At 34.1% G+C, this 23,478-nt stretch overlaps 1 protein-coding gene across 5 annotated transcripts in view; it reads left to right on the top strand.

Annotated features, from left to right (window-relative positions):
- LOC144235920 (disintegrin and metalloproteinase domain-containing protein 5-like) overlaps nucleotides 1–23,478 on the top strand; it is a 112,753-nt gene that overhangs the window by 17,249 nt on the left and 72,026 nt on the right. For 4 of the 5 annotated variants that reach the window (XM_077769532.1, XM_077769533.1, XM_077769531.1 and 1 more), the window contains 6 exons: nucleotides 3,160–3,215; nucleotides 5,834–5,912; nucleotides 6,619–6,695; nucleotides 7,524–7,698; nucleotides 8,571–8,636; nucleotides 23,339–23,410. In XM_077769532.1, coding sequence (XP_077625658.1) covers nucleotides 3,160–3,215; nucleotides 5,834–5,912; nucleotides 6,619–6,695; nucleotides 7,524–7,698; nucleotides 8,571–8,636; nucleotides 23,339–23,410 — 525 coding nt within the window. The remainder of the gene's footprint in view (nucleotides 1–3,159; nucleotides 3,216–5,833; nucleotides 5,913–6,618; nucleotides 6,696–7,523; nucleotides 7,699–8,570; nucleotides 8,637–23,338; nucleotides 23,411–23,478) is intronic. The other variant, XM_077769535.1, reaches the window with a different exon arrangement.

Genomic DNA, 23,478 nt, shown 5'->3' with positions numbered 1-23,478 from the left:
GTATTTTTATCTCTTCCTGAAAAGCTGAAGGATCTTGAAACTTTACTCCATTTATGTTCTTTTTGTCATTTGTGCCATTGTCATATACCTTACAATTATATATTTTTTAATGACAAGAGCATTTACTATCACTGATTAAAACAAATGATATTCACTTAAATTTACTGACATACTTATTTTCTTCTGTGGTTTTTATTGCCCTACATTTAATCATTCTAACTTGGAGCAGTGGAAAAAAAGAAACACATTATTTTTAGTGTTTCTGTTAGTGTAGGTTTGCTGTCAATGAATTCCGTCGTTTCCTGTTGTGAGGTAATGTGTTTATTTTGGTTGTGTACCTGCTGGATATTTTTGCTGAATATAAACGCTTGGTTGGATATCATTTTCTTTCAGCCCTTTGAAGATGTCATTCCATTGCCTTCTGGTATCTATTGTTTCTGTGGGAGACTTATGCATACTTTATTGAAAAGTCTTTTGAAAGTAATGTACCCTGTCTCTCTAGTTGCTGTTTAAATATGTGATTTTTGTCTTTTTATTTTAGCTGTTACAGTATTATATGCATAGGTTTGTTTTCTTTGTATTCATTCTGTTTTGGATTAATAGAGTATTTGAGAGTGTGAGTGGACATCTTTTATAAGCTTTGGAAAACCTCAGATATTACTTCTTTTTTATAATGGATTTTATTTACCTATTTATTTAATAGAGTACGAGTGCAGGAGCCAGTGGGGGTGGGGCAAAGGGGCTCAATCTCATGACTCTGGGCTCACTACCCGAGCCAAAATCAAGAGTTGGACGGTTAACCAGCTGAGCCACCCAGATATCCCAGGTATAAATTAATGGTATTTAATTAATATTATTTCCTAGTCTCTATATATTTCTCCTGTTTTTCTTGGATCATAATTACATGAATGTTAGACATTTTTAATGGGTCACACTTCTCTTATTTTTGTTTTGATATTAATTTCACTGTGTCGATCGAATATTTTCCACTGACCTGTATTCCTGTTCACCAATCCTGTCTTCTACTCTGTCTGATCTTCTCTCAAACCCTTTGTATTGACTTTTTAATAGCAGGTATTTGTTTTCTGCTCTAGAATTTCAATTTGTTTATTAAGTATTTTACTCTTCTGAAAATCTCCATATTTTTCTCATATTAGTCATGGTTATTATATATACTACCTGTAGCTTTGTTATAATTCTCTGTCTCTCTTTTTTTTTTTTTTTTGCTGTTTTTGGTAATTTGATACTGTTCTTTGACATTTCTTATAATTTTTTATTGAAATTTGGTGTAATAGTTTGCTATGGCTTGCATAACAAACTAACACAAGCCATGTGCCTTATAGAATAACAGTGCATTGTCTCACAGTTCAACAAAGGAGGCTGGAAGTTCAAGATCAAGATGTTAGCAGGGTTGGTTCTTTCTGAAGACTGTGAGGGAGAATCTGCTCCAGGCCTCTCTCCTTGGCTTATAGATGGAGTCTTCTGAATCTTAACAGACATTCCCCTTAGTGTATGTCTGTGTCTAAATTTCCTCTTTGTGGTTTTGTTTTTTTATTTATTACATTTAGAGAGAGAGAAAGGATGCACCTGCACACAAGTGGGAGAGGGGCAGAAAGAGAGAGAGAGAGAGAGAGAGAATCTTAAGCAGGCTCCATGCTCAGTATAGAGGAGCCCTACGTGGGGCTTGATCCCACAACCCTGGTGACATGACCTAAGCCGAAATCAAAAGTCAGGTGCTCAACCAACTGAGCCACCCCAGGTGCCCCTAAATTTCTCCTTTGTATAAAGATACCAGTTGTCTTGAATTAAGGCCTACCTTAACGACCTAACTGTATTACTTCTATAAGGACCCTATCTCCAAATAAGTTCATGTTCTGAGGTAGGTCCTGTGGTTATGAATTCACATATAACTTTGGAAGGAGGGAGACACAATTCAATCCAACCATTGGATATAGTGTATGAAAAGGTGTAGAAGCTCTTGATGATGTCTTTTTCGAGTTTTTTTCTTTTCCTGTCAGTTTTGTACATTTCTTGTTATTTAAATTCTACTTTCATTTTGTTTTGTTTTTTTCTGTAAGCTGTGTGGATTTAAAAAATTTATTGATGCTATCTTACTCCTGTTTATTTTTTATTATATTTGTTTAGTAACAAGGTATTTTTGAGGGCACCATTCTCAAGATCCTCACCAAATTCCACTTATACTTATTTCTAGAGTGCCATTCAAATGGCTCTTTCAGAACATTTATCTGTTGCAAAGAATCTTGTCCTGCTACAATACAAAGCTAAGGAACTGAAAACTTTTAAGAGGCTATTTCTCTTGTTAAAATTAATTTTTTAAAAATTTTTCAATGTTTTATTTATTTCTGAGAGAGAGAGACAGCATGAGCAGGAGAGGGTCAGAGAGAGAGGGAGATACAGAATCTGAAATAGTCTCCAGGCCCTGAGCTGGCAGTCAGCACAGAGCCCGACCCGGGGCTCAAACCCCCAAATCATGAGATCATGACCTGAGCCAATGTCAGACGCTTAACCGACTGAGCCACCCAGGCGCACCTCGTTAAAATTATTTTTTTTTAAATTAGCCAAATAAATGACTTAGTCTTATATTTTCTGTTACCTTCTGGAGCATTTTCTAGACATGTCTCTGCTCCCCCTGTATCCTTTCTTACATTCTATTCCAGAGGAGTTTCATTGCTAATGTGGAAAGCAAAGTGCAGTGGTACTTATAATATTGCTGGAGGTGTAGTGCATTTCCTGTAGTGCTATCTTTTAGAGTATCTCTTCCATTGAGCACAACAATATACTTTTTAGGGGGTCTGGGAGTAAAAAAGGAACAGATTCTTTAAACTGAGATAGGCATCTTTGGCCTTGCCTTGGGCATGGTGAAAGGTGGTATGTGTCCAACCCAAAAGATAACAGTCATTTAGCAAGCTTCTCCATCAGAAATGTTAGTTAGGGTAAATAACAGACAGGAACTCCTACCTAATTCTCAATTTAGAATTCTGAGGTTTTAAATAGTCAATGGGAAGGGAAGCATATGTAATGGTTATATGTTATTATTAACTTTGTTAATACTTTCAAAGCATAATTCAAAAAAGAAATTATTTAGCATATATTATTTACAAGCATTATTACTATTTTTTTTCGATACTCATGTTACAGATTGCTTATATCATTACAATAAGAGGAAGACCGCATTTTGTCCATCTGAGAAGGCAGTAAGTAAAATTTTATCCTTTAAAATTTTAATTCTGTGGTTTCTTGATTTTTAAAAAATAGTTATGAATAGAATTATTTCAAATCAGATGTATATTTGATACTTATATATGTGATACTTACTGTATATTGATTAATTGGTAAAATCATAGGCATACTAAAGATAATAAAACATGACCCACAATTACAGAATTTATATATTCAGATGAAATAATAGAGAAAGGAAGAATTTTGCTATAATATTATAATAAATGTGTAAATAGTATTCTTTGAAAATCAAGGAAGGTTTTTTGGAAGAAAGTAAGAGATGACTTGTCTCTTGAAGAAAGATACCTTGTGAGGTCTGTAAAGAAATGAGGTAGTGTAGGGGCATCTGGGTGGCTCAGTCAGTTAAGTGTCGGACTTTGGCTCAAGTCATGATCTCACGGTTCGTGGGTTTGAGTCCTGCGGCAGGCTCTGTGCTGACAGCTAGCTCAGAGTCTGGAGCCTGTTTTGGATTCTCTGTTTCCCTCTCTTTCTAACCCCGCCCCCCACCCTGTTCACGCTGTCTGTCTCTCTCTCAGAAATAAATAAAATATTAAAAAAAAAAAAGAAATGAGGTAGTGTAGGAGGACATTCTGTTTAGAGGAAATCATGTGAAAACATGGAGGTATGAGACAGTAGATTCTGTGGTGTGCCAAAGTCCATGTGGATTACTAAAAAAACATATTTTGGAGGCTAGAAGTAAAAGATTTTGGAAAGGTAGGCAGGAATCAGGTTGTAGAAGATCTATAGTGCCATGATAAGGGTATTAGAAGCCAAAAATGTTTTTAAGTAAGTACTTTATAGTCCCATTGAGAGTTTAGGCTGTTTTTGAGGAAGCAGAAGTAGAGGTAAGGTGTGTAATTCTGTGGTTATAGAATAATTTAGGTGAATGATGATAGTGGCGTTTAAGCAATACAGTGGTATTGTTCATAGCACTGGAAAGAAAAATTCAATAGACCTTGAAGATAGATTTGTTAGAGTGATTTGGAAAAAGTGAGATATCTTGGATAATTTAGTTGTTGCTTGAGAAAATGGGTAGGTTATAGTTAGTTAAATGATGAACAAGTGAGATACATATATGAGGAAGGGGTGAGTTTTGACTTGCAATGCCTATCCAAAGATATCCAAATGGATTTTTTCCACTAGGAATATGAATGTAAGAATTTGAATCTCTGGGGAGAGATTGGCAATGGTGATGTAGGTTTAGCAGTAATCAAAAGTTTGGCTATAATATAAAAAATTGAGAACTTATAGAATGCTTATGAATAGACTAGTGACTGGAGACTAAATCTTGGTAAAGATCAATATTTCTGAGATACGTGGAACAAAAAAGAGCAGCCAACATGGACAATCAAGCTGGAAGTGTCATGGAGGTAGGAAAAGAAGCAGAGGAATAATGTGTGATGTAAATTAAGTGATTGTATCGAGTGATCACGGTTTTCAAAATGATGCTAGAGTGCAGAGCAATGATGATTTTAAAATTACCTTTCGGATCTGAGATTTTGGCAGTTATGAATCTTTTTCAGAGCAGTTTCAGGGTGAGTAGGAATGGACAAAGTGGAGAAATTATGTGTAGACTACTCTCTTGAGAGTATCTTTGGAGAATCAAAATATTTTAAAAATAGCTAAAGTAGGATACAGGTCAAGGGAGAATTATTTATGAAGGTAATAGTTTGATAATGAACTTTTTAATAACATTAAGTTAAAAATAGTAGAGAGGAATAGTTTGAAATTATAGTATCTTCAATATACAGCATAGAATGGGATTCATAGCACAAGTGTTAAGAGTGTGCCTTGTAAAGTAGTCATCCTCTGGAAATAAAGGTGAGGAATGAGGGTAGGTACAAATGATCTGAAACTGAAATGATGTGGAGATGATGTGAGATGATTGGCAGGAGTGGGGTCAAGTTTCTGAATTGTTGCTGAGGAGAATGAAGGAAAATTCTGACAAAGGTTATTGAGAACTTGGTACGTAGCTCAGCTTAGTGAATATGAATTTGTAGTAATGCCAAGAAAATATTTTCAAATTCTGTCCTAAACCTACTTTTTAATTTTAAGATTCAGGTTTAAAATCTGGAATCAGTGAGCAATAAAGACAAAGATTTTAAAGTTCTATGCCAGAGGGGCCCCTTGGTGGCTCAGTCAAGCATCGACTTCATGGTCATGATCTCATGTTTCGTGGGTTTGAACCCAACATTGGGCTCTGTGCTGGCAGCTCAGAGCCTGAGCCTGCTTTGGATTCTGCATCTCCCTCTCTGCCTCTCCTTCACTAGTGCTCTCTCAAAAATAAATAAATGTTAAAAAAATTTAAAGTTCTATGCTGGAAATTGTTATTTCTATGTTATTTCACTATTTGCTATCTCTAGCTGTTTTGGATTGTTCCTTAGCTTGCATTTTAGTGTTATATGTCATTGTAGTTAAAGTACTTCTTTCAGCTCCTGATTTATTGTGAACAACAGAGAAGTATTTGTATAAGAGGGTAGGCAAAGGTAATTGGCACTATAATTCATCAGTAAAAGGAAAATTTGTATTATGAAGAATAATTTTTCATGTTTTCTGTTTCACAACTTGAGCACATTTTGTGATTTTTATCTAGATCATTTTTATCTTCAGTTTCTGTTGTTTACTCTTATGACAAAGATGACATCCAACATTCTAAGCCTTTGTTGGCTCAGGTAAGACAGCTTTTTCTTACAAATTTCTTACTCAAGATTATCTTTAAAAATGTAGATATTCAGGGGCACCTGGGTGGCTTGGTTGGTAAGTGTATGACTCTTTTTTTGAAGTTTTTTTTTTTGTTTATTTTGTTTTTTAAAGAGAGAGAGAGAGGGGAACAGAGGATTCAAAGTGGGCCGTGTGCTGACAGCAGACAGCCTGATGTGGGGCTTAAACTCATGAACCATGAGATCATAACTTGAGCCCACGTCGGATGCTTAGCTGACTGACCTATCCAGGCTCCCCAAGTGTCTGATTCTTGATTTCGATCTAGGTCGTGATCGCAGTCCAGGTTGTGATCTTGTGGTTTGTGGGTTCAAGCCCTGTGTTGAGCTCTGCACTGACAGCATAGACCCTACTTGAGATTTTTTCTCCCTCACTCTCTACCCCCCTCCTCCCTTCCCTTCTCTCTGTCTTCTTCTCTCTCTCTCTCTCAATAAATAAGCATTTTAAAAAAGTAAAAAATGTAAATATTCTGAAATTTACACATTCACTGAAATTGAATAATCTGGTCTAGGTCTTATTTCTACCTGGCACAGGTTGATTGGGTAATTCGCCCATTCAGTTTGAAGTTTCAATGTTGATAAAGTAATAAATATAAACAACACATCTAGGATGTCCATTTTAAAAATAAGTTATCTGTTTGTTTTTGTATATTCTTTTCAGATGGATTGCAATTATCAAGGATATGTTGCAGGTTTTCCAAATTCTCTTGTGTCACTCAGCACTTGTTCAGGACTCAGGTTGTAGCCTTTTTAAAGATATTCTATTTGCTGGTATTAGATCCTGCTAGTCTATGACTTGATTCTCCATTTATCCTTTCTAGTTCTATATTCACCTTTGTTATTTCAGTTCCCTAAGGAGTGGAACCAAAATTACTGATAAAATAGAATTGGTCACCTTGGCAACATTTGTCCCTGATGGAAGGCTACTTGTTGATTCTGACAAGATCTGCCACTTGAGTCTTTGAGCAGTCTTGAGTGTAGGGAGTGTTGGTTTGTCTCTCTATCCTTCTTTAGTTTTTCCAGATTTTTAATGTTTTTACAGATTTCTTAATCTCCTAGAATGGTTCACAATTGTAGAATGCCTATATCTGATAGATATTTAGGCTCTGCTTCTAGCCACTTTTAGGCAGGTAATACCTTCAGTTATGCTCACACAAAAAAATGACTTAGGGCATTCTGTGTCAGGGAAGAGTAGATGTCTCAAAAAGAAGAAAGGACCTAAGACTAAGAAGAGAGTGCCAAAAGATCTGAAAGGCTGGCTCAGAAAATCTGTACCCTAGGAAGGGATCCTACTCTGTTCAATCACATGGATCCATGCCACTAATATGCTTTCTTCAGATGATCAAAATATTTCTCTTAGAATATTTGTCATATAAAGCAGTAGGCATCCTGCGGTATTACTGGCCTAGTTATGAGTTTAATACTTCCATGCGTAAAGAGGTAAAGTAGAGAAGCCAAGGTGACTTTAAATGCAAAAAAAAAGTTTATTTGGCCAAAATTCCTCATTAGAATATTATAGTTTTGTTAGAATAATTTCAGGCTTGTTTTGATTATTTTAATATCCAGGGGAACATTGCAGCTTAAAAACATCTCATATGGAATTGAACCAATGGAGGTCATATCAGGATTCGTGCACATGATTTATGAAGAAAAAAATGATAACACTAATATTCCTCTCTTAGGAGAATATAAGACTTACAGCTACAATAATTTATATTATCATATCAGAAAGAGTTCAGAAGTAAGTGTTGACTTTTTAATTTTAACTTATTATTAACTAATTTTAACTTATTCATTAAAACTTGGTGAAATGAAAAATACTTTCAGAGCAAAATTTGGTGACTTACAGATCTTAAAGATTATTTTACTTCTTCATGAAGGCTCTCCATGACTTTTAAAATGGGTAAAGTTCTTTGTTAAGCTTGTTAGTAGATCAAAGTTTAGTGAAAACTTAGGTAATTAATCTGGGAAACATATGTGAATATAGGAGTCAAGAAACCAAAAAAAATTAATTTCACATGTGGACATTTGGATGATTAATGTAAATTATTCCTTTCTCAATTAGGCTGATAAATTAGGTTAAACCATTACATGATCTAGATTTCTAAGTTAGGTCTTTGTTTCATGAGAGTTCATAAAAGAATACTATTAGTGGCCTACACAAGGTACCTGTGAAACAAAGGGATGAATTCTTCCACAAAGGCCCGTGAACTGCTATACCATCATAAATAACATTCCTGGCTCCAGTGAACTGCCATTGATTATAAACTTTAGCAATATTTTTCTAAACTTTATTGTTTACTGAAAGTAGTTTCCTAATCATTGGAATAATATGAAAATCATCACAAGGCAAGAAAGAAAAGATTTATGTTGTAAACTTAAGATTTCCAATTTCAGCTGTTGTTAAAATCAAAAGATATCTGGATTCTTGTAAAGCGTGGGATCTCATTGAAAATTCCTATTAACCACAGGCACTTTTTGGACCTGGAATTTTCTGAATAGTAGCTAAATTTTGTATTTGAAAACAGCTTTGTTATATAGTCGGTTTCTCAGTTTATCAATAGAAGGTAAAATTTTGGAAATTCCTCAGGAGTCATGTTGTGTGTTTTTCAGAGAACTGAATTTTTCAAGTTATATCCTCAGTATCTTGAAATATATATTGTTGTGGATAAAAATCTGGTAAGTCATTTTTTTATGTATTGTTATTTTTAAATTATTTAACCTTTGTCTTTAACTTGATTTCAATGATGTAATAAAATTTTCAAACCACTTGTTGATAAATGTTTATTTTGCTTTTGCAATTAATAATTTCTTAAAAGTTGTGCATAAGCCACATGTTTGTTAATTCACTTTTATATATAGAATCTCTCATTGCTTTTGTAAAGTGAAGCATTTTTCATTTTTTTAAAGCTTGTCAGTCTACTTTTCTTTTTTTCCAAATAACTACATCCTCGGTGAATCCCTCAACCCCCACATCCAATAATATTTAACTGCTTCAGCCTAATTGAAAGGATAGTCTACAAAACAAATATGCTCCTTCTTCCAAGCAAAGGGAGAAAACAAGTTGTCTGTGGTATTCTCAATTCTAAGTAAATGAAATGATAGGAAAAAAACCAAATGAACGGATTTTTCATATTGAGGATTATACTTCTGATCTTGTTTGAGTTTAGGTTTTTAATTTACACAACCTAGGTGGTTAGGAGATTCTAAGCTATGAAGTTACATTTGTTCTAGGTTGGTAAGATTGGAGGCCACCTGCTGGAAGAGAATAGTATTTCTCTCTGTGGGAAAGCACCTTCAAACAGGATTCCCACAGATCAGCCATACCTGAGCTCAAATTCATAAGAAAACGATCCATCATTAACAAGGGTTAGCAAAACAAAACAAAACAAAAGAAAACAATAGATTTATATCCAGAAGGCATTCAAATATTAAAATTCTAAGTTATAAAATTATTTTGTTCCGTAAGGGATTGTTGATTCCAGAAGAGGTGGCTATGAGGCAGGAGAGCTGAGGTTACAAATATTGAAGTGCATTGGCTCACTAAAGAGTGGAAAAGGTGTTGTTGTTTGTTTTCTTTTTGTTTCCTTATTGTTTTTGTTTTTTAGCATAGCTAGGCTGACCTAGTACAAAGCCAACACATGTCCCAAAATCCTATTCCTGCAAAATTACAAAGCAATTAGGAAAGCAGAATTTTAAGCATAATAAACACAAAGATGTGAATAAAGGGAAGGAAAACCATTATATCTTAAACATTTGTTTTGTAAATGTGGGACAGATTTAAAAGCTAAGGTTAAGACAAATTTCAACTGAAACATATAAGTAATTATATTAGGTGTAGAGGGACTAAGTACTGTAATTAAAAATCAAAAGTAAAGATTAATTAAAAGCAAAGACAAATATTATCATGCAAGACACCTGAGTGCACATTTTCTGTCTAAAACTGACATATCTAACTGACAGGGTACATAATGAAAGTAAAAGACTGTAAAAATATATAATGAAAATGAAAATTCTAAAAAATTTGCTTTAACTAGATTAATATCTGACAAAGAAGACTTCAAGATAAGCATAAGTTATCTACTGCTGCATAGAAAATTACTCCAAAATTTAGTGGCCTAAACCAATAACCATTTATTTGGTTGGGAGCCTGGAAACCTTTTTGTATTTATATCAATCTCAAATATTTTTAACTAATCTGGTAGCCTTTTATTTATACAGCTACCTTAAAAACTGTGGGCTTTCTTTCTTTTAATTTCACAGGAGTACTTTATAGGCATTTTCCTCACAGAGAAAACATTCTTCATTAATATTTAAAAGTGCATTAGTGATACACTTAAGAGGTATCAACTAGTTCGTTAAGCAAAATTTCTATTGCTGTGTGGTTACCAGTGGCAGGTATGAGGATTACCTGTGACTTTGGTTAAGTTCAGTGAGGAGTTTGCTAAGGAAGCTCCCCAGGTGCTCTTGAAATAGTCCACCAGTGTCAAATTACCCATTTCTCTAATTATTTTCACATGAATAAGTACAGAGTTTATTGAGTTTCTGTACTTATTTTCACATGAATAAGTACAGAGTTTATTGTGTTTCATAGTAAACTAGATTTATCCAGTATAAGTACATATTTTGGAGTCAGATCTAGCACTGAATCTTGTTTTTCCTTATTCTTTTTTTTTTATTGTGGGAAAAAGCGTATGACATTAAATTTACTATTCTAGCTATTTTTAAGCATACAGTTTGGTAGTTTTGAGTATATTCATGTTGTTGTTCAACAGTTCTCTAGAACCTTTTCATCCTGAAAACCAAAACTCCATGCCCATTAATCATGAATCCCTCTGCCCACACCAGGCCTTGGCAGACACCTTTCTACATTCAGTTTCTATGATTTTTGACTACTTTAGATAATTCATATGAGTATAATCATACAGTATTTGAACTTTTCTGACTGCTTTATTTTACTTAGCATGATGTCCATGTTGTAGCATGTGACAGGATATTCTTCCTTTTTAATGCCGTGTAGTATTCCCTTGCATTCATATACTACATTTTCTTTATCCAGTCTTCTGTTAGTGGACATTTGAGTTTCTTCTACCTTTAGGCTATTGAGAATAATGCTGCAAGGAACATGAATGTGTACATATGTCTTTGAGACCTTACTATACCCAGAAGCTGGATTGTTAGAACATATGTTAATTCTATGGTTAATCTTTTGAGTAACTGCCATACTGTTTTCCATTATTAATAATTCCACTATTAAATAATTTTAAAATTGTTTTTTGTTGTTGAGTTATAGGAATTCTTTATATATTCTAGATACTTCTTATGAGATATGTGGTTTGCAAATGCTTTCTCACATTCTGAAGGTTGTCTTTCCACTCTGTTGATTGTTTTCTTTGAGGTTGTTTTTTCTATTTCTGCAAAATAGGCCATTGGGATTTTGATAGGGATTGCACTGAATCTGTAGATAGCTTTGGCTAGTTTGGGCATTTTAACACTATTTAACACTATGAAGTCTTCCAAATCACAAACATGAGATATTTTTCCATTTGTTTGTATATTCTTTGACTTCTTTTACCAGTGGCTTTAGTTTTCAGTATGCAAATATTTCACCTCATTGGTTAAGTCTATACTTAAATTTTTTAAACATTTTATTTATTTTTGAGAGACAGAGCATAAGTGGAGGAGAGGCAGAGAGGGAGGGAGGGAGGCACAGAATCTGAAGCAGGCTCCAGGCTCTGAGCTCTCAGCACAGAGCCCGATGTGGGGCTCGAACTTATGAACTGGAAGATCATGACCTGATGAAGGCTACTGCTTAACTGATTGAGCCACCCAGGTGCCTCTGGTTAAATATATTCTTAAGTATCTCATCCTTTTTGATGCTATAGTGAAAAGGATCATTTTCTTGATTCCTTTTTGTGATTGGCCATGTGAGTATATTGAAGCAACTGATTTTTGTGTGTTGATTTTATATCCTGTAACTGCTGAAATTGTTTCCTAGTTTTTTGGTAGAATCTGTAGGGTTTTCTATGTGTAAAACCATATCGGTGAACAGAGATAATTTTACGTGTTTATTTCTAATTTGAATGGCTTTTTTTCTTTTACTTCTCTGATTGCTGTGGTTAGGATCTCTAATACTATGTTGAATAGTGTGGTGAGGGTGTGCATGGTTGCCTTGTTCCTGTTCTAAGAAAAAAAGCCGTCAGTCTTTCACTGTTGAGAGTGATATTATCTGTGATCATATATGGTTTTTATTATGTTGAGGTACTTTCTTTCTATTATTAGTTTGTTGAGTGTTTTTGTCATGAAATAGCATTGAATTTTGACACTTTTTTTTGCCATCAGTTGAAATTATCATGTGCTTTTTGGTCCTTCGTTTTGTTTATGTGTGGCATTACATTGACTTTTAAATGTGTTCAACCATCCTTACATTCCAAGTATAAATCCCACGGGGTAATAGTGAGTGATGCTTTTAATGAGCTGTTGAATTCATTTTGATGGAATTTTACTAATGATTTTTGCATTAATAGTCATCAAGGATATTGGTTTATATTTTTCTTTACTTGTAGTGTCTTTATTTGGCTTTGGTATCAAGATAACTCTGACCTCATAAAATGAGTTTGGAGGTGTCCTTGCTTCTATAATTCTTAGGAAGAGCTTGAGGAGAATTAGTGTTAATTTTTCTTTAAATGTTTTTGCTAGCATTCTCTAATGTATCCATTTGGTCCTGAGATTTGCTTTGAGAGGTTTTTTTGTGTGGATTTTCCTGTTTCCTTTGTATTGATTTCTAGTTTCATTTTATTGTAGTCAGAGAACATACTTGGTATTGTTTCTGTCTTCTTAAATTTGTTAAGACTTGTTTTGTGGCCTAACATGTAGTCTTTTTTGCAAATTGTTCAATGTGTCCTTTAGAAGAACATATATACTGTTGTTAAGTGTTCTGTATATGTCTGTGAGGTCAACTGGTTTATAATGTGTTCAAGTTTTCTTTTTCCTTATTGATCTCAGTCTGGTTGTTCTAGCTATAATTTGATCATGGTAAGTGATATTTTAATGTGCTGCTGAATTTTGTTTGCTAGTATCTTATTGATAATTTTCCATCAATATTCATCAGGAATATTGCCCTGAACTTTTCTTTCTTGTAGAGTCCTTTTCTGGCTTTGCTATCAGGGTAATGCTGGCTTTATAAAATGAATTTGAGAGTGTTCCAACATCTTTGATTTTTTGGCAGATTTTGAGAAGAATTACTGTTAATTATTTAACCATTTGGTAAAATTCACCAGTGAGGTCCTCTGATCCTGAGCTTTTCTTCATTGGGAGATTAAAAAAATATATTGATTCAATTTCCTTCCTAGTAATTGTTCTATTCAGGTATTTTATTTCTTCTTGAATAGGTCTTAGTGGGTTGTATTTTTTTTTATTGAAGTATAGTTGACATACAATGCTATGTTAGTTTCAGATATACAATGTAGTGATTGGACAATTTTATATATTACACAGTATTCACTATCAGTGTAGTTACCAACTGTCACCATACAAAGTTATTATAGTATTATTGACTATATTCTCTATGTTATACTTTTCATCCCCATGACTTTTTATTTGATAACTGGAATTTTATACCTCTTAATCTGCTTCTCATATTCTGCCCATCTACTTGACCCTCCTCCTTTTTTTCTGTTTTGTTCTCTGTATGAGTCTATTTCTGTTTTTCATTTATTTGTTCATTTGCTTTTTAGATTTCTCATATGAATGAAATCATGTAGTATTTGTCTTTCTCTGTCTGATTAATTTCACTTAGTATAATACTCTATAGGTCTACCCATATTGTCATAAATGACAAGATTTCCTTTTTTTAAATGACTGAATAATATTCCATTGTTTATATATACCACATCTTCTTTATCTATTCATCTTTCAATAGACATTTGGGTTGCTTCCATATCTTAGCTATTGTAAATAATGCTATAGTGAACATACGAGTACATATGTATTTTCAAATTAGTGATTTCATTTTTTTCTGGCTAAATAATCATCAGTGGAATTACTGGATTAATGGTATTCCTGTTTATAATTTTTTGAGGAACCTCCATATTGTTTTGCACAGTGGCTGCAGCAGTTTACATTTCTACCAACAGTGCATGAGGGTTCCCTTCTCTTCACATCCTGGCTATAACTTTTTATGTCTTATCTTTGTAATGCTAATCATTCTGACAGGTGTGAGGTAATATCTCATTGTAGTTTTAATTGATTAGCGATGACTATTGATGTTCAGCATCTTTTCATTTGTCTCTTGGCCTTCTGTGTCTTTAGAAAAACATCTTTTCAGGTCTTTGGCCATTTTTAAATCAGATTATTTGTTTTTTGATGTTGAGGTGCATGATTTCTTTATATATTTTGGATATTAACTTCTTATTGGATATATCGTTTGCAAATATCTTTTACATTTTAGGAGGTTGCCTCTTCATTTTGGTATTGGTTTCCTTTGTTATGCAAAATCTTCTTATTTTGATTTGATCCAAAAACTGTATTTTTGCTTTTGTTTCACTTGCCTGGGGAGACATATATATATAAATGTGTGACTAAGGTTGATGTCCAGAGATTACTGCCTATATTTTTTTTCCACGAGTTTTATAATTTTATGCCTTACATTTAAGTCTTTAATATTTTTGAGTTTATTTTTGTGTATTTTTATTTCTGTGTATGGTGATAGAAAGTGGTCTAGTTTCTTTCTTTTTTAAAAGCAAATACTGGGGTGCCTGGGTGGCTCAGTTGGTTAAGCATCTGACTTCGGCTCAGGTTATGATCTCACTGTTTGTGGGTTCGAGCCCCGCATCCGGCTCTGTGCTGACAGCCAGCTCAGAGCCTGGAACCTGCTTTGGATTCTGTGTCTCCCTCGCTCACTGACCCTCTCCTGCTCATGCTGCCTCTCTCTCAGAAATAAATAAAATCTTAAAAAATTAAAAAAAATAAATAAAAGCAAATGCTTATTTATTTTGAGAATGTAAGCATGAGCAGGGAAGGGGCAAGTGAGAGGGAGAGAGAATCCCAAGCAGGCTCCATGCCATCAGCACTGAGCCCAATACAGGGCTTGATCTCATGAACCATGAAATCATGTGAGCTGAAATGAAGAGTTTGATGCTTAACCAAATGAACCACCCAGGCACCCCCAAAATGGTCCAGTTTCTTTCCTTTTTCATGTAGCTGTCTAGTTTTTTCAACATTATTGATTGAGGAGACTGCTTTTTCCCCACTGCATATTCTAGCCTTTTGTGTTGTAGATTAATTGACCATATAATTATAGGTTTCTTTCTGGGTTTTCTTTTCTGTTCCATTGATCTATGGGTCTGTTTTTGTTCCAGTAACATACTCTTTTCATTACTGTAACTTTGTTGTATAACTTTAAATTTGGGGTAGTGATACATCCACCTTTGTTCTTTTTTCTCAACTTTTTTTTTTTTTGGCTATTTGGAGTATTTTGTGGTTCCAGACAAATATTATTTGTTCTAGTTCTCTAAAAAGTATTATTGGTATTTTGTTAGGGATTGCTTTTAATCTGTAGGTTGTTTTGGGTAGTATATACATTTCAACAATATTAATTCTTCTAGTCCAAGAGCATGGTATATCTTGCTATTTACTTGTGTCATCTTCAATATCTTCATCAATGTCTTATAGTTTTCAGAGTACAGGTCTTTTTCTTTCTTGNGTGCCAGACCGAGGCCACCAGTCCAAGGAAAGCCCCACAGTTAGAGGTGGGATATCTCTCCCAAAGCCCTGCTTCTCCACGAGCGCAGACGGGAAAGTCAAGTTTAAATTACTGTTAGTAAATTTATCAGTATAATAGTAGTTTTGTGTGTAGAATTCAGTGATTCATTACTTACATACAACACTTAGTGCTCATCACAAGTGCCCTCCTTTATACATATCACCAGTTTAACCCATCTCCACACCAATCTCTCCTCCAGCAACCCTAGTTTGTTGTCTATAATTAAAAGCGTGTTTTATGGTTTGCCTCTCTCTTCTTTCCTCTCTATGTTTATTTGTTTTGTTTGTTAAATTCCATGTGAGTGAAGTCATAAGGTATTTGTCATTCTCTGAGTGACTTTTTTTGCTTAGTATAATGCATTTTATCTCCATCCATGTCATTGCAAATGGTAAGATTTCATTAATTTTTATGGCTGAATAATATTCCATTCTATATCTGTACCATATCTTCTTTTTTAAAATTTTTTAATGTTTTATTTATTTCTGAGAGAGAGAGAGAGAGAGACAGCATGAGCAGGGGAGGGTCAGAGAGAGAGAGAGACACAGAATCCGAAGCAGGCTCCAGGCTCTGAGCTGTCAGCACAGAGCCTGATATGGGGCTTGAACCCACGAACCATGAGATCATGACCTGAGCCGAAGTCAGATTGAGCCATCCAGGCGCCCCTGTACTACATCTTCTTTATCCATTCATCACTCAGTGGACATTTGGGATCTTTCCATAATTTGGCTATTGTTGATAATTCTGCTATAAACACTGGGATGCATGTGCCTCTTCAAATAAGTATTATTGTATCCTTTGGGTAAATACCTAGTAGTGCAATTGTTTGATTGTTGGGTAGTTCTATTTTTAACTTCTTGAGGAATCCCAATACTGTTTTCTAGATATGAGTTTGCATTCCCACCAACACTGCAAGAGAGTTCCCCTTTCTCCACATCCTTACCAATATGTTTCTTATACATTAATTTTAGTCTTTCTGACAGATGTGGGATGGTATCTCATCATGGTTTTGATTTGTATTTCTGTGATGATGAGCTATGTTGAGCATCATTCATGTGTCTGTTAGCCATCTAACATGTCTTCTTTGGAAAATGTCTATTCATGTCCTCTACTCATTTCTTAACTACATTATTTGTATTATTTTGTTTTTCTTCCTAATTCAATATTGGAAGGTTGTATGTTTCTAGTTATTTATCTAGTTATTTTAGGTTGTCAGATTTGTTGGCACATAACTTTGTAGTAGTCTCTTATAATCCAATGTATTTCTGTGGTATAAGTTATTTCTCTTTTATTTCTGATTTTGAGTCCTCTCTCTTTTTTTCTTAATAAGTCTGGCTAACAGTTTATAAATTTCGTTTATCTTTTCAAGCTCTTTGTTTCATTGATCTTTTTCATTTTTAGGTGTTTATTTCATTTATTTATCTTCTGATCTTTATTATTACCTTACTTCAACTAATTTTGGGCTTTGTTCTCCCTTTTTTTCTTTAGGTGTATTGTTAGATTGTTTATTTGAATTTTTTCTTGTGTCTTGAGGTATGCCTGCATTACTATAAACTCCATTCTTTTATGGCTTTTGACTGTGCATGAAAAGTTTTGAATCACTGGGTTTCTGTTTTCATTTGTCTCCAGGTTTTTAAAAAAATTTCCTGTGTCTTGGGGCCCCTGAGTAGCTCAGTTGGTTAAGTTCTGACTCCTGATTTTAGCTCAGGTCATTTTCTTGTGATTCGTGAGTTTGAGTCCTGTGTGGGGCTCCAGACTCACAGCGTGGAGCCTGCTTTGGATTCTCTCTCTCCATCTCTCTCTTCCCCTTTCCCTACTTATGTGCTTTTTCTCTCTCTCAAAATGAATAGAAAAACTATTCTATTCTATCTAGGAAAACAAATTTCCTATTTGTTTTCTTCATTGACACACTTGTTACTTCCTAGCAGTTTAGTAAGCCTCTATGCATTTGTGTTTTTTCCAGTTTTTTCTTGTGATTGATTTCTACTTTTATGTCATTGTAATTATAAAGGATACTTTATGTATGATTTTAGTCTTCTCAAATTTATTAAGACTTGTTTTTTCCTAACCTGTGATTTATCCTAGAGAATATTCCATGTGCACTTGAAAAGTATGTATTTTGCTGGTTTTGGATGAAATATTCTGTATGTATCTATTAAAGTCTATGTGTTATAGGTTATATGGTCAAACGTGTCATTCAAAGTCACTGTTCCCTTATTGATTTTCTATCTGGATGATCTATCCATTGATGTAAGTGGGATGTTCAAGAATCCTGTGATTATTGTATTACTGTCAATTTCTCCCCTTGTGTCTGTTAATACCTGCTTTATATATTTAGGCGCTCTTATTTTGAATGCATAGATATTTGAAATTGTTATGCCGTTTTGTTAGATTTATCCTTTTATCATTGTGTAACACCTTTCTTTGTGTCTTACTAGTAGTTTTTAATGTCTATTTTGTCTGATATAAGTATTGCAACCCTTGCTTTTTCTTCACTTCCATTTATATAGAATACCTTTTCTGTCCCTTCACTTTCAGTCCATATGTGTTTTCAGGTCTAACACAAGTCTTTTCTAGACAGCCTATAAAATAAGCCTGTCAACTAAGAATATTATGACTGGACAAGTGGTTCTTGTCCTTCAGAAATGGAGCAATGATAAAGACTTTCTTAAACAAACAAAACAAACACAACTAGGCCTGACATATAAGAAATGGTAAAGAGTTTTTTGAATATCATTGGAAGGACACATTAGCATCATAAAACCATATAAAGGTAGTATAAAAGTATCTGGTAATGATAAATATATACTCAAAGTCAGATTCCCTAGTGGCGATGTGTAATCACTAACAATTTAGTTTAAAAATTAAACCATAATACAAACGAGAAATAACCATAACAAAATACTCAGTGTATTATTGGATACATAACATTAAAAAATACCTAAACTATAACACCGACAACCTAAACTTCAAAGGAGAGAAGTAAAAGTATAAAGTTTAGGGATGTTATGAAAATCAAATTATTATCAGTTTAAAATAGGATGTTAAAATTTTTACATACTTTATGCAAACTTCATGGTAACCACAAGAGAAAAACATGTAGTAGTTACACAAAAGAACATGACAAAGAGGTCAAAGCATACTGATACCAAAAGTTATCAAATTACAAAAGAAGACAGGAGAATAAGAAGCAAGAAACAGTGTATTTTTAAAATAGCCAGAATGTGATTAATAAGAGACCAGTAGTAAGTCCTTACCTATCAATAATTACCTTAAATGTAAGTTGAATAATTCTCCAATCAAAAGACAGAGAGTGTCTGAATGGATTTTTAAAAACTATTCAAGGGTATTCTGCATATAAGTAACTTGCTTAAGCTTTAAATACACAGACCTACTGAAAAGGTAGAAAAAGAAATTTAAAGTTAATGGTAACCAAACACAAGCAAGATTATCAACACTTCTATCAGACAAAATAGACTTTAAAATAAAAATGGTAAAATTAGACAAGTTCATTATATAATAATAAAGGAGCCTATCCTCATTTTGTTCATGCATTGTTTTCTTAATTTTAATGGTCTCTGTGTTCTTGTGGTTCACTAAGCTTCTTTAAGGTGATTACTCTAAATTCTTTGACAGTTTACAGATCTCTATTTCATTGTGGTGAGTAATTGGAGCTCTATTAGTTTTCTCCGGTGGTGTCATGTCTTCCTGAATCCTTGATTCCTTATGTCAGTATCTGTCAATTTAAATAAGTGGTCTTATTTTCTAGACTTCACAGGTTTGATTTGGCAGAGATAGTAATTCACCATTCAGCTTATATTGAACTCTGGGTGTGTTAGCTGGTTCATCCTTGGGCAGGTGGTGTTTGCTATCAATGTCAGTTTTTAGGTGAGACTACTGACTGAGCTCTGAGGTTGAGGGTAGGTGCTGCTGGGTAGGAATACTGGCTTAGGTCCTTGCCCAAGTAAGGCTATAGGATAGGCTCTGCAGCTTCTTGGATCACCTACCCCTGAAATCTAAGACTTAAGGACTAGGTTCATACTCAGCAGTAAGCAGGGTTATAAATTACGTTCTTGTCCTGGTGTGGCAGAACAAGCCCCATGGCTTCCACAGCTAATGCTTGTGGACCTAGGTCAGGCAGCACCACACACTGAATTCTCTGGCCAGATGGGGCTATTTGTCTTGCTCTGCAAATGTGGAAGGCCACGGGCTATGTTTTCTGTCTTAAGTGCATTATAAGCAGGGCTGTAGGATGCCCTATGTAGCATCCTATGTGCTCTGGTAGGTTCCTGGTTGGGTGGGATAAATGCTGTATTCAGCAGTGCTCTGAGATATGAATTAGTTTCTATCCCTGGTAGTATCGTCAATAGAAAACATAGTTCTGGCCTGTCTCTTACTTGTGAATCAAATTAAACAGAACTATGTACTAAACTTCCTGACCTGACAGGCCATCATCCTACCAGTGCAAATGGGTAGGTCCACCAGCTAGGCCTTCTGCTCGAGTGCTGNCTCTTACTTGTGAATCAAATTAAACAGAACTATGTACTAAACTTCCTGACCTGACAGGCCATCATCCTACCAGTGCACCAGCTAGGCCTTCTGCTCGAGTGCTATAATTGGAGGTGCAATGGGATACACAGATTCCTGGAGCTCTGATTAGGTTTCCTGCTCAGGTGGGCTGGAGACTGTATTTGGCTTTGGGAAGGGCTACGAAGTAGTTTCATGTCTGATTTTGGCTATGGAACAGGTACTCAAATAGAATGCTCTTTGTGGATCAAATTAGACAGAACTGCATCCTCAGCTCCCTGGCCAGTGAGGACCATCATCGTGGCTCTGTAGATGCAGAGGCACTTGATAGGCTCTCTGTTGAAGTATCTCTGTAATTGAGGCTGCAGAAGGGGCTACCTAGATTTCTGGGATCTCTAATAGGTTTTTTTTGTCGGCAGGGTTGGATGGAAGCTGTATTCAGCAATGAGCAGGGCTACAAATTGCCTTCACTATCTGGGAATATTATGCATTCAGTGTTAGATATTAAATATCATTAAATGTGATATATAGATATTAAATATTATATATAATATATTTAATATTTTTGAATTAATGTTAAGTTTCTTGCACATGATAATGGTATAGTATGCAAACAGGTGAAAATCCTTATTCTTAGGAACTACATGCTGAAGTGTTTGCAATTTAATGTCTAACAAAATCAACAATGAATGCCCCGATCCACATCCATAGATAGAAAGAAGTGTATCTAACATTAATAGTAGATTAATCTAGGTGAAGGATAAATGGGTAGTCTTTGAATTTTAAATTTTCTGTAGGTTTAATTTTTTCTCAGAAACCATGAGATCATGACCTGAGCCGAAGCCAGATGCTTAACCAACTGAACCATTTAGGCACCCTAACGAAGCATTTTTAATAGTGAACACTTACTTGACAAGTGAGTTATAAAGAAACTATAAAAGCAAAACCTCTGGAAATATTCAGAAAAAAGTAATAAACCCCAAGACTATAGTGGGGCACATTAAGGCATTAGCGTGTAATAGATAGAAAAAAGTCTTAACATATAAAGATCAAATTATTTATCAACCAGCTTTATTAAGCACTGATATGCCAAAACCCTTTCATAATATACTACAGCAATAAGGGATAAAAAGAGATGTAAGAATAGAATGAAAAATTTTAAATACTACCATGAGTGACTTTTTCATGGTGGAAACACAAAACTATACAGGCTATTTATAAATTAATGAATTCTATACAATATTTTTTTAAAAATTGGAGCATATGTATCAGTCACAGCAAACTAGGTGGTACTATAGTAAACAAAAAATCTTAATGGCTAAACACAGTTTATTTTTTGTTCATGCGACCATAAGTCTGGGTGGCTCTTTGGGCAGCTGTCTTCCGTGTGTTGGCTCAGTATTCCAGAATGCTAAGCCTTTTTTGGCATTTCTACATTGATAGTTTTTTCTCGCATTTTCTAAGCCAATAGAAGAGCAGACCGGACAGACATGAGCTACAGTAAGGAAATACTTTCAGAAGTGACATTTATCACTTTTGTCCTCATTTCATTATCCAACATGAACAAACTGGCTATGCTCCTATTTAGAAAGGAAGGGTTCCTGGAGTAGAAGAGAATTAGTATATTAGCTAGAGGGAGAATGCCTACCACAGAAGATAGTACCAAGACTTTAGTTCTAAAACTGTAAAACAAGAGGAATGTGAGGAGAGCAGACAACAGTTAATAAGGTATAAACTGATCAAAAGGAACATTAAAATAAATAAGTCAATTTAAGAGCTGGCTATTGAAAAGAAAAATAGGTAGAAAGTACTATTAAACAAAAAGGAAAAAAATGTTACGGTTTAGAAAAGATCAAGATGATATAACTATGGCCTTGGAGAAGATTAAAACAAACAAATGCAAATTTGATGAATTCTCCAGAGGAGATAAGAATTTAAGTCAAATCATCATGTTGTACACCTTAGACTTACATAATGTTATATATAAGTTGTATCATAAAAAGCTGGAGAAGAGAATTTTAATAGATTCAGTTGCCAGTGTGAGGTATAGATAGTTTTAAAGGAAAGTTTTCATGTGTTTGGGAAGACATAATTCACATTCTAATACAATTTTAGGATATATGAAAAACATGCAACTTAATTTTAAGTAGTGCTATAATAATTACTAAGCAACATTCATTTCTTCCATTATGACAAAGTGTGTACACACACAAAAACACATGAACAACAGGTCCATATTAAAGCTGTATTAATTTTGATAGCATACTAATAAAATATAATGTTTTGATCAGGGAATATGATGGCTTAGTGTTAAGAAATATATTAATGAAATGTATTGCATCAATAGGTCAAAAGATAAAAGTAATTATCAATCATTAACAAAATGGCTGCTGATAAAAACTCAACTCCTTTTTTAATATAATTTTAGTAAGTAGGAAGAGATATAAAAAGTTTTTTCTCAGCATGATCTAGAATACTCATCATAAACCAAATACCACTTAATGATGAAATTTATGAGGTTTTCCAATGAAAAATCCAGAGCAAAGATCACAATGGTGATATCACCATTGCTGTTTAATATTGTCTTGGCATTTTTAGGCAATTAGACATAGAAAGAGCTTATTGGTCATGAGAAAGAATATATCCAAACACATTATCCAGAGTCACTTTAAGAGTGAACCTCTCATTAAGGATCTCCTACTCTCAACCAAAGAAGATTTTCCCTGTCTTTGTGCTTGTATGTTTTAGTTTGTGGTTACATGTTATTATTTTAGAAATAAGTACATTTAAAAATACCATATCAAAAATTTATGATTAAATTTTCAAATATAATAAGTAATGCCACAAGTTGAGTACATTAAACATTAAAGTCATGTTATTAAATATTTTTATTTATTTATAGATGTTAAGTTATAAATTGAGTTTATTTATTAATTATTATAAATCAATTTTTATACATCATTATTGATTTCCTAGATTTCAACTGGAATATAGCCCTGTGGCTACTTTTGAATATAGCACATTGTTTAGGTAAAGGGTGTGATATTTTCTTGATGGCATCCACTAGTTTTTAAAAATAATTTATCTTTTTCAGTTTGATTACATGGGCTCTGATATAAAGACTGTAACACAGAAGATTATTCAGATAATTGGCTTTGTTAACACTGTAAGTTTTTATCTATTTTGCTTATATATTTTGTAAAAGTGTAGGTGGTATGAGTTGATGTGTATAAT

The sequence above is a fragment of the Crocuta crocuta genome, unplaced genomic scaffold (assembly GCF_008692635.1).
Source record: "Crocuta crocuta isolate KB4526 unplaced genomic scaffold, BGI_CrCroc_1.0 scaffold698, whole genome shotgun sequence".
NCBI lineage: Eukaryota > Metazoa > Chordata > Mammalia > Carnivora > Hyaenidae > Crocuta > Crocuta crocuta.
Note: the sequence above shows the minus strand (reverse complement) of the source record. Positions and strands in the feature narration are given on the sequence as shown.